Raw genomic sequence first — 12,014 nt, 5'->3', positions numbered from 1 at the left:
AATTGCAGCACATTACAGTGCCAGTGTGTGGCGCCACACAGTAATGGGATGTGGATTTCTGCCCTCGATTCTCCAGTCTGAATTTTTCAATTTCAGAAAACGTCACCTCAAACCCTGCTTCCACACCTCCCAGCGGCAGGTAGAACAGTGCTGTAGGCAGACGACTGGGATCAAATCACCTGCTCTCCGCTGGTGGCAATACTGAGAGATGCTAATTTCACCAATATAAAACTAACGGTAAAACACAAAACAAAATACTGCAGATGCAGATCTAAAACAAGAGAGAAAATGCTGGAAACATTCAGCAAGTCAGGCAGCATCTGTAAAGAAAGGAAAATATGTTGGCATTTCAGGCATAGCCCTTCATCAGAACTCAGTTGCTGAGTGTTTCCAGCATTTTCTGTTCTTCTTTAAAACAAAAAAAGACTTGCATTTACACAGCGCCTTTCACAATCTCAGGACGTCCCAAATCGCTTTACAGCCAGTGAAGTATTTTTGAAGTGTAGTCATTATTGTAATGTCGGAAACGCAGCAGCCAATTTACACACAGCAAGATCCCACAAACAGCAATGAAATAAATGACCAGATAATCTGTTTCAGTGATGTTGGTTGAGGGATAAGTATTGGCCACGACACTGGGAAGAACCTCCCTGCTCTTTTCAAAACAGTGCCATGGGATCTTCTATGTCCACCATCCAAAAGACGGCACCTCTGACAGTGCAGCACTCCCCCAGTACTACACTGGAGTGTCAGCCTGGATTATTTGCTCAAGTCTCTGGAGTGGGACTTAAACCCACAACCTACTGACTCAGAGGTGAGAGTGCTACCCACTGAGTCACGATTAACAATATACAGTAACAGTATCCAGATTCATTGGTTACTGGCCTTATAAAATGCGAATCTAATTGCCCCAGTGGGTACACGCATCACAAGATGTCATAACACCTTGCACAGACGTTACCAGGTTCAATTCCTGGGTTTAACTGATCTGAGTTGGCACAGTTAATGGAGAACTACGCCTTTAGGTTCCTTGGGATAAGAGGGAAGAGAAAAAAAGTTGGGAATTTCCATCTCTGATCTTTACCCAGCAAATCTTCCTGGAAGTGCGGATCACAAAAGAGTTTAAGATTAAGCTTCACCGCGATATCCCCTGTGACAAAACAGCCCGCCGCCACTTATATTCTGGGCCTGCACATGCTGAACGCCCACTTAGACAAGGCATTCGGGAGCCTGTGGAACCGAACCCAAACAGAAGCAAACACCCTCAGCAAAGATCCGGGGGTGGGGGGGGGCACGGAATTGTAAAGAAAAACTGCAAACCAACATTTTCTGATCGCTCCTAAAGAGATCGATCGACACATTCTATCGTAGCAGTAACTCCTGAAAGTTGAGGCAAATAGCATAGATTCATTTAAGGGGAAGCTAGATAAGCACGAGGGAGAAAGGAATAGAAGGGTATCCTGATAGGGTGAGATGAAGAGGGGTGGGAGGAGTCTCGTGCGGAGCATAAACACCGGCACAGACCAGTTGGACCGAATGGCCTGTTTCTGTGCTGTAAATTCTATGCGTGTAAAACTTACGCCGTCTAAAGCATCTTCGAAGCAGCTCAGCCAATACTCTCTTGCCATGGCGTCTTCAGTGAGGTCAACTGTATCTGGGACGTACGATGACGCATCGAGGAGGAGGGGAAGGTTCACCAGCTGCCGATCCAGTCGGTCCATCTCCAGCATGTCAAACTGCCAATGAATCAAACCTTCAATTTACTGTATGAAGCAACGCTTCCTTTTAGTTGCTCTTAAGGAGTCTTTTGTAGCATCTTAAAAATGTGAAAAGATTGGGGGGGGGTTGTAGGATTGGATGGGGGCACACACAAAGTTCCAGGCTGCCAAACTGTCATATATTGGAAGCCTAGTTTATCATATGGATCAGGCTCCTTGCAACAATCAAAGCTTCTTCCATTTTCCACTGGCACTTGTGTGCTAGAATCTGCCTCGAAACATATGGAAGGCTTTAGAAGCAATACAGCCACAAAAAGCAGGACAGCAGAGTTCACTCACATTTGATCACAAGATTAAAGCTACAAACCTGGACCAGCGTGGGTAGTCCCATTTTAAAATCATTTTTTTTTAAGTATCTATTTGAAATTACATTTTGTGTGTTTACTAATCAGCTTTTGGGGGCATTTTAAAAGGTAACAGCACTGTGTAAGGATCACAAGTCCTTCCATTCCTTGCATTCAATCTTACTATTTGTTTGCAGGTGGATTCAGTACACTTACAATTGGCAATTTTGAAAAGACTGGAAGAAATTCAAAGGGGTGAAAGCCAGTCTGCCTGTTTGAGCAAACTGTAGCATAGTCACAGCATTCGGAGTTTGACCGAGGACAGACAGGCCTAATGGGAGTATACCCTCCAGTGATTCCCAGCACAGCCTTGATGCATTTAAGGGGAAGCTAGGTAAACGTGAGGGAGAAAGGAATAAAAGGTTAAGTTGATCGGGTTAAATGAAGAGGGGTGGGAGGAGACTCGAGTGAAACATAAACACTGGCATGGAACAGTTGGACTGAATGGCCTTTTTCTGTGCTATACATTCTATATAATTCTATGTAATTTCCCATCCCTTCCTGCAATATGCAAACAGTAGCAGCAACTGCAATCAAACAGTAATAATGGACTCCTACCTGTACTGTACCGGGGAGTAAAAGGCAGCAATTTCTGTATGAACCTGCTTATCCTCAATGCCAACAGTACAGGGCAATTGCCCATTATTACTTTAAGTTCCTTCTTTCAACAGAATGAGAATTGCGACAAAGCAAAATTGGGGGGGGGGCGGGGGGAGAAAAATGAAGTGGATCACTTACTGAGAACTGTAGAAGGATTAACAGGCCGTGGAAGAAACAAGAAAGGAATGAAAGATGCAGGTTAGAATGTAAATGTGCAAAATAAACAAAAGAAAATAAACGAGTTAACCCATCAAGCAAAATCTCAGCAGTTGAAAAGATGAACTGCTTGGAATATTCTTCCTTCTCTTTCCCCTCCCAGCACATCCAAAAATTCTGGCATCTTAAACCATATGCCCAAGACTTGTAGACTCCATCTCAGGGAAGGGGTGGATGAGGTATTTTTCCCACATTATTTTAAGCCCTAAACAGTTATCTTATTACCCTAAATTCAACACGCTGATTCTGATGAAGAAATCTTGCTACTTAAACTAAAGAACTGACATTCTACTCAAGTGTAGGAGATGACCTAACAAAACTTAAACCTAGAGAATATTCAGTCAGAAAGAAAAAACCTCACATCTATGGCAAGTGACTTGGTGCCACATCCTATAATAAACAGTAGCTACCTGTAGGACAATTTGACATGAGTGTACCACAAGTAATCCCAGAGGTGGTGAAAACGCCTGTGTTGATGTATATCTCCGCAATAACTAATGACTTGACTTACTCATTATTTCAGACACAAGAAAGGCACTGGAAAGAGCCTTTGTACAGGGTAATGTCTGAGTTTTCAATGCTCTATACACATTCACATTGCTGCAAGAATTAATTTGTAATACCAAAAACCATTATAAATGAGGACCTTTTTGGAAATCTTCAAAACATGACAATGTCTGAGGAGATTAGGGAGGCATCTGCTGCTTTCAGGCAAAGGGCTTTTTCCGTATCATTTCATGGCATGGGGGATAAAAAAAAATTCTTCTTTGAGAAATAAAAGTTTGCTGTAAAATCTGGTTTGTGAATTAATTCACAAATCATGTTGATTTTGTGATGGCTCCAAGGTGCATTTACACTGGAAATACAGTCCCTACAGTTGTGGTGCAAAAGGAGCCTGAATCGAGTCACGGCCCAACACGATACCAGAGCAAAGTGAAATGAGGCTCCCTGGAGGAAGGAGTCTTACTGCTTCTCTCTGGTGTCAGGTCAAGCATTTAAACTACACAAGTTTACTGTCACACCAATGTTGGAACTTATAGTGCGAATACATCCAGAATGCTCATCACATTAATGTGTAACATTAGAAAGCATTACAAACAAACAAATTATGCAAAATTCGAAACAACACGATTTGATTAGTTTCGTTGTACTAGCCAGGAACGTAAAGTGTCACTTTAATTCCATGCTTCCCTGACAATTGCTCTACTGAAATAGCAGCTACTTAAAGAGAAGGTCTTGCTGGTGAACGCAGGGGAGTTTACCTGCTCCATGGGCTACAGTCAGTAGGTAGCAGGTTTTATTTCACTCACGTGGTGCAAAGAATACAAGATTCTCATTACAGATGCATACCGTTCCACTTCTCGTTCGTTGCATTGGGTGTACATCAGGTGAGCTGCTCATTAAACCCGAACTGCCAGCGTAGTTCTCTCCCCAGCTATACTGATTAGGATCTGAAAAATAAAAGATGGAGGGGTAAAAAGCGTGCAACTTTGCAGCGAGAAGACCGTGGGAAGTCTGTGCTTCTGGGAATGGAGAAAAGTTCGGAGAAACTGCACTGGACTGAAATAGATTTCCCATAAACTAATGCATGCACCCTAGAGTATCAGCCCCAATCACATGCTCAAATCCTGATGTGGGGCTTGAACCTATGACCGGCTGACTCAGGAAGCAAGAGTGCTATCAATTGAGCCAAGCTGACCAATGTTATTGGGGGTTTGACCAAACTCTAACCACAAAACAGTGGTGAGAATAAGGTGCCAGATTTTACCACAACTGAAAGAGTAACACATAAGAACATAAGAAATAGGAGCACGAGTAGGCCAATCGGCCCCTCGAGCCTGCTCCGCCATTCAATAAGATCATGGCTGATCTGATCCTAACCTCAAATCTAAATTCATGTCCAATTTCCTGCCCGCTCCCCGTAACCCCTAATTCCCTTTACTTCTAGGAAACTGTCTATTTCTGTTTTAAATTTATTTAATGATGTAGCTTCCACAGCTTCCTGGGGCAGCAAATTCCACAGACCTACTACCCTCTGAGTGAAGAAGTTTCTCCTCATCTCAGTTTTGAAAGAGCAGCCCCTTATTCTAAGATTATGCCCCCTAGTTCTAGTTTCACCCATCCTTGGGAACATCCTTACCGCATCCACCCGATCAAGCCCCTTCACAATCTTATATGTTTCAATAAGATCGCCTCTCATTCTTCTGAACTCCAATGAGCAGAGTCCCAATTGACTCAACCTCTCCTCATATGTCCGCCCCCTCATCCCCGGGATTAACCGAGTGAACCTTCTTTGTACTGCCTCGAGAGCAAGTATATCTTTTCTTAAGTATGGACACCAAAACTGTATGCAGTATTCCAGGTGCGGTCTCACCAATACCTTATATAACTGCAGCAATACCTCCCTGTTTTTATATTCTATCCCCCTAGCAATAAAAGCCAACATTCCGTTGGCCTTCTTGATCACCTGTTGCACCTGCAAACTAACTTTTTGATTTTCTTGCACTATGACCCCCAGATCCCTTTGTACTGCAGTACTTTCCAGTTTCTCGCCATTAAGATAATAACTTGCTCTCCGATTTTTCCTGCCAAAGTGCATAACCTCACATTTTCCAATATTGTATTGCATCTGCCAAATCTCCACCCACTCACCCAGCCTGTCTATATCCCCTTGTAGGTTTTTTATGTCCTCCTCACTCTCTACTTTCCCTCCCATCTTTGTATCATCTGCAAACTTTGATATGTTACACTCGGTCCCCTCCTCCAAATCGTTAATATAGATTGTAAAGAGTTGGGGACCCAGCACCGACCCCTGCGGAACACCACTGGCTACAGGTTGCCAGTCCAAGAATGTACCATTTATCCCAACTCTCTGCTTCCTGTTAGATAACCAATCCTCCACCCATGCCAGAATATTACCCCCAATCCAGTGATTCTTTATCTTGAGCAATAATCTTTTATGTGGCACCTTGTCGAATGCCTTCTGGAAGTCCAAATACACTACGTCCACTGGTTCCCCTTTATCCACCCTGTACGTTATATCCTCAAAGAACTCAAGCAAATTTGTCAGACATGACTTCCCCTTCGTAAAGCCATGCTGACTTTGTCCTATTAAATTATGTTTATCCAAATGTTCCGCTACTGTCTCCTTAATAATAGACTCCAAAATTTTACCCACCACAGATGTTAGGCTAACTGGTCTATAATTTCCAGCCTTCTGCCTGCTACCCTTTTTAAATAAGGGCGTTACATTAGCAGTTTTCCAATCTGCCGGGACCTTTGCCGAGTCCAGAGAATTTTGGAAAATTATTACCAAAGCATCCACAATCCCTACTGCCACTTCCCTCAAGACCCTAGGATGTAAGCCATCAGGTCCAGGGGATTTATCCGCCTTGAGTCCCATTAATTTACTGAGTACCAATTCCTTAGTGATTTTAATCGTATTTAGCTCCTCCCCCCCTCGAGCCCCCTGTTTGTCCAGTGTTGGGATATTCTTAGTGTCCTCTACTGCAAAGACTGAAACAAAATATTTGTTCAGCATTTTTGCCATCTCCATGTTTCCCACCATTAATTTCCCAGTCTCATCCTCTAAAGGACCTACGTTTGCCTTAGCCACCCTTTTTCTTTTTATATAACTGTAGAAACTCTTGCTATCTGTTTTTATATTTTTTGCTAATTTATTTTCATAATCTATCTTCCCTTTCTTAATCAATCCTTTCATTACTTTTTGCTGTCTTTTGAAGACTTCCCAATCTTCTATCCTCCCACTAAGTTTGGCTACCTTATATGTCCTTGTTTTTAGTCGGATACTATCCTTAATTTCTTTACTTAGCCACGGATAGCTGTCATTTCTTTTACACCCTTTTTTCCTCAGTGGAATATATATTTTTTGAAAGTTGTAAAATAACTCCTTAAATGAACACCACTGTTCATGTACCGTCTTACCCTTTAATCTATTTTCCCAGTCCACTTTAATCAATTCCGCTCTCATACCATCATAATACATCAAAAACAGGTACTTACTGTCCTCTTCTGCTCCCTTTAGAAAAGCCCCAATGGCACCAAGATATCCTTCATGTCTCAAAAAGAGTGCCTGAACTTCACCCTATAAACCAAGTGCGATAAACCAGTGATAAACCGGTCGATGACAAATTTGCCGTAAACAGTAACTTCATGTAAACAGGGTCAATGTACAAACTCCTGCAGAGGTTAGAACAGCTGGATTCATGGTGATAGTTAATGTTATACAGTTTGAGCACCTATATCGGAGGCCTCCCAACAAGCAGTTCCCAGTGCCCACCCGCCTCTCACCCCACCCCGCCCAACCCCCCCCCACCCGCCAATCATTACCTTTGTGAAGTAGTTGATACTGTAGGTAATGGTGTGCATGGTAACGGGGTGACCTCGGATAAAGAAACCGCCAAAGTAGACTCTGCTGAGGTTGTGGAGCTTGGCATACAGGCAGGCCAGCTGGCCAATGTCATTGCTGATCATGTGGAGTAAACTCTTGGCCATGTCCTCTTTGGTGAAATCTGGACACAAAATAAAACACAGTAGAGACATTTAGTGCTCTGTAAGTTTGTGAGGAGGGGAAGGGAGGAGAACAGAGAGGGAAGGGTGAGGTTCATGTATGCAGGGGTTACTAACTTCTTGCAAAGTGCTAGAATCTCAACCAACGTCTTGCTTCAGGGCCACTATGGAGTGACGGGATGCAGACCTACACCTGCATTTCCCCATGCAGTGAGCTACTAATTTTAGTCACGCCACTACAGGTCTGGCTGTCCTTAATTCTATATCAAATCTTTCAAATTAGTAATTTGGCCGAGTGGTGTCACAAGATGACTGGTAATGGGAATTGGTAAGTGATAACATGGTTCAGTAGAGGTGCACTCTTCCTTCTTTGGTTGGGCCTTAGGCATTGTTGGGGGAAAAGAGTGAAGGAGCTTTACTCTGCATGGGTCCACCCTACTCCAGACTTACAAAGTGAGCGATCCTGACTCTGGATGCCCAAATTGAGAGTTATTCCATTCTCAGCACTAACATCTCTCACCTCAATAAGAATAAAACTTAAAAATAAATGCTATAAGTGAAAGTTTTTGCTCTGGATTCTACCATCATCATTTATATATATATCATGATTCATCTCCTATGGAAGATTCAGTTTGAAATACACTTTCGTACCTGGAACACATGTTGTATTCTGCTGCCGTTTATAGGAGAGACTAAGGGCAGCTCCATTGCGCAAAACAATACAGCAGCAGTAATTTTTAGCATTCTTACTGTGCTAATTGTGTTTTGCACTATAAGTATGCCTCTAGGATTGGTATTTTCATAAATAGCACTGTAAAGGAAATCGCCGTAAAACTTCTTTTCCTGTTCTGAAAATGCCTTTTTATTTTTTCCCCATTACTTTTAAAGAAAAATTATTTTAATTCCCTCCAGCATTTTGAAGAGGTTTTGTTTTACCTGCCTTCTTTAGGTCTCTCCTTACCGCAAGCTAAGATATTGGGCCAACATCTTGCTCCCCTCATGTCTTGATCCAGCTACTAGGAAATATGCAAAAGCAGCAACACTCTACCATCGGATGAGTTGCAGATTAAGGCTCTCATTTCCCAAAAACGTGAGGAGGAAATTCCTGCCTTTGCTAATTTTAGCCAAGTGGATGTAATTTTTAAACACCCTCCATGGCCTCGCCCCAGCCTACTTAAAAGTCACTGTCCACATCCCCCATTCCTCTGATTCCAGGTTAGTTTCATTCCCCCATCAGAGGCTGATCCACCAGTCACCATGTCACGGTGCTCAAATACTCTCCCAAAATCACTTTATACACGAATTCCCTCACTGCCTTCAAAATCCTCCTCTTCCTCCCCAAATTTCTCCCTATTTTTCTGCTTGATGTCCACCGACATCTTTAGGATTTATGATTTTTTTTCTTCATGGCTAGGATTTTGGATTGAGTTATGTTTATACGTTGTGTTTTAAAACAAAGTAAATTTGCACAGGTTCTTAAAAAAAAAAGCCACAGGCTGCAGGCATTGAGGAAGTGTACTAAAACCAGATGAACCAGTTTGTGGAATATCGCAGCTCACCTTCTACTTCAGACTGGGACAATGACAGTCAACTGACTCATCTCAGACTCATTAAGTCACTGCGGTGCTTATTCATTTTGAGAATATCAGGAAATGTTTTCTTTAAACCCACACTGCAAGCTGGCAGCAGAGGTATCCAGTTTTATTGACAGGCATAGTGGCAAATCATTGAATAAGTCAGAGAGACTGCTCTCCCACTACAGGGAACTCGAGAGAAAAAGGACAAAAGGACACATGGTCAAGTCAGTCAACTAGGTCTGGGAAGGAAGCCTGGCCTAGCAAGAGGAAACTCACTCAACTTAAGCCCAAAGTCAGTCAGAATCAGACCAGGAAAAGTTATGCCAGCCCGCTAAGAGGGATAGTGTGGCATTTTTTAAAATTTTTCCTGTTCTTGATGAGGGTTCTGTAGTTAGTTAAATCACATTTAGATTTGATTACATCTGTTATTCTTGCTGTTTGGAAAATAAAGCAGCTTTACGTATCGTATCTGGTCTTGTCTCACTAAAGTGTTTCAATCTGCCTCAGAAAAGACTGGAGAAGCATACGTTAAGGGAGTACGGCAACTCACAGCCACCCAGCAAAATGTACTTACCCTTATCAGTAGTCACAGATTTTCCAAAGCTACTGGCTATAAGATCCCCGGTCAACCCAAAGGATTCGTACGCTCCTCCGTAAATGTCACGAACTAACATGTCAACATTTGTGTGCTGCCCTTTCGATGCAAGCTGCAATAATTCATCAAATCGCTGTAGAATGAAAAAAAATTAACTGTAAACCATAAACAAATCAAGTCAATCCTTGAGACAACTTTTGTAACTTAAAATGACCTCCAGTCTGACAAATGTGAATTTTACATCCCTTTGTTCTGTTGTTGCTACACCCAGTTAGAAGCACCCAAGCAAAGCGGGGGAAAATGCTGAGCTTAAAACTGAAATTCATATTAATTGTTTGTCCCTCTTGCCTACCGTCCTCCTATGATTCACTGACTCCTTGATGGAATGCAGGTCCATGAGTGTCAGTTGCCCCATGGCACCTCAGTCAAGTCATCATTCTTCACATAGACAGGCAGTGCGTATCATCACCCGTATCCTGCTCTCACCCGATGGGTTGGATAATAATGATCAAGAGCAGGAACACCGACCAAGTCTCCTCTCTCTAATCCAGTAAACAGGGGGTAATTGCAGCACCCCTACTCCCCCCCACAGATAAAATCAATTAACTCAGCTCAGACTGGGGATTAAACCTTGTTACCTGGGTTTTAAAACAAGTTTAAATTGACTATTTCCTCCCTTTTATGTCACAATACACCATTTAGTGACTGATGGGAACTAGCAATCTCACTAACAGATCACTTCCATTAGTGCTCAACAGCCAGACACACAGAGGTGTGGCAAGAATAGCCTTGGCTGCATTATGCTCAGATTCCCTCACTACGTGGGGGTGCTTTTCCCACTGTTTTACCACCCACTAATGACGCAGCAATGATCAGGACCTCCTCACGGTAGGAGATGCGGTTCTACCTTGGTTGCCTTTGCGGATCCCTGCCGGCTTGTGGGGTGGGGGGGTTCCTACAATATTCTAAACAAGAAATCAATTTGAAGGAAGCAATAGAAGAGAAAGCAGGAAGCAGCATGGGGCGAAGTGGGAGATTTGCATGAACAACAAGCAAAGCACTTCATGGAAAGTGACAGCATTTTAACTGGTAACCTCAATGGAAAAGAGCAGCTGCCATCATTATCACTGTTGTGGCAGAACTTCAGGATTGATTAAGGTGTCAACCATGACTATCGGGTAGTGCTCTCGCCTCAGAGTCAAAAGGTCATGGGTTCAAGTCCTACTGCAAAGCCATGAGCACATCATCCAGGCGGACAGTCCCAGTGCAGTGCTGAGGGGGTGCTGCGCTGTCGGAGGCGACGTCTTTTGGATGAGATATTAAACGTCTGCCCTCTCAGGTGTACGTAAAAGATCCCATGGAATTATTTCGAAGAAGAGCGGGAGAGTTCTCCCTGGTGTCTTGGCCAATATTTAACCCTCAACTAACATCATTAAAACAGATTATCTGGTCATTATCACATTGCTTTTTGTGGAACCTTGCTGTGTGCAAATCGGCTGCCGTATTTCCTATATTATCACAGTGATTACACTTCAAAAGTATTTAATTGACTATAAAGCGCTTTGGGACGTCGAGGTTGTGAAAGGCACTATAGAAATGCAAGCTCTTTCTTTTCTTTTTACTGCTTATTGAGGAGGAGGCAGTCATCCCAAGCCTCCTAGTACCTGACTACAGGGCAGAACTGGAGATGCCTGAAGACTGTTTCAAGCCCATATTCCTGGTCACAAATGATGACATGTGGTGTGGAGAGAATCTATAAAGGACAATGGAGAGGAAGGGAAAAAAAATTACCACCTTTGTTTTTGTGAGCAATGCTCCGAGCCCCCAGAATGTACCACCTCCTATTGAGCTTCCTCCAATCCGCTCAAATTGGTCTTCAGACTCCACCTACATGGTTAAGAGGAATCACATTAAAATAAACACAAATTTGTTGTTCAATTCACTAAATCTAATTCCCCTCTAAAGTTTCCTTTTTCAGTGGAGGTTCACCTGTGTGCATCTCCTTGAGCTTAAAAGAAGTGCAAGAAACATCTGATGACCAACCTTAGCTTCCCCTGATGGCCTATTGGGTAAAAGCACCATCCAGTGTAAGCTTGGCTAACGTGGTAAAACTCTCAATTTTGAGTCAGGTCTCAGGTTCAAGCCCACTCACTGACTTTGTACATAGTCTCGGCCAACACAGTGCAGCATCAAGAGAATGCTGCATTGTCAGAGGTGTCATCCCTCAGACAAGAGGCATTCACAAGGTAATTATAGACAAGGGGGGCCATTTGGCCCATCCATCCTGAAAGACCCTACACTCCTCTCATAGCAGCCTCTAATTTTTTCTTATATAATTCCAAGGTTTTCACCATCACAATTCTAGCCAGAAGTC

The 12,014-nt window shown here is 42.9% G+C and overlaps 1 protein-coding gene across 2 annotated transcripts in view; it reads right to left on the bottom strand.

The window, feature by feature from the left end:
* The window catches only part of pank4 (pantothenate kinase 4 (inactive)), a 59,046-nt gene that overhangs the window by 25,335 nt on the left and 21,697 nt on the right, over nucleotides 1-12,014 (bottom strand). For both annotated transcript variants that reach the window (XM_067970231.1, XM_067970232.1), the window contains 6 exons: nucleotides 11,435-11,527; nucleotides 9,620-9,773; nucleotides 7,289-7,470; nucleotides 6,962-7,043; nucleotides 4,289-4,389; nucleotides 1,581-1,736 (listed from right to left, as the gene is read on the bottom strand). In XM_067970231.1, the coding sequence (XP_067826332.1) occupies nucleotides 1,581-1,736; nucleotides 4,289-4,389; nucleotides 6,962-7,043; nucleotides 7,289-7,470; nucleotides 9,620-9,773; nucleotides 11,435-11,527 (768 nt within the window). The remainder of the gene's footprint in view (nucleotides 1-1,580; nucleotides 1,737-4,288; nucleotides 4,390-6,961; nucleotides 7,044-7,288; nucleotides 7,471-9,619; nucleotides 9,774-11,434; nucleotides 11,528-12,014) is intronic.

This window comes from Heptranchias perlo, chromosome 32 (assembly GCF_035084215.1).
Source record: "Heptranchias perlo isolate sHepPer1 chromosome 32, sHepPer1.hap1, whole genome shotgun sequence".
Taxonomy (NCBI): domain Eukaryota; kingdom Metazoa; phylum Chordata; class Chondrichthyes; order Hexanchiformes; family Hexanchidae; genus Heptranchias; species Heptranchias perlo.
Note: the sequence above shows the minus strand (reverse complement) of the source record. Positions and strands in the feature narration are given on the sequence as shown.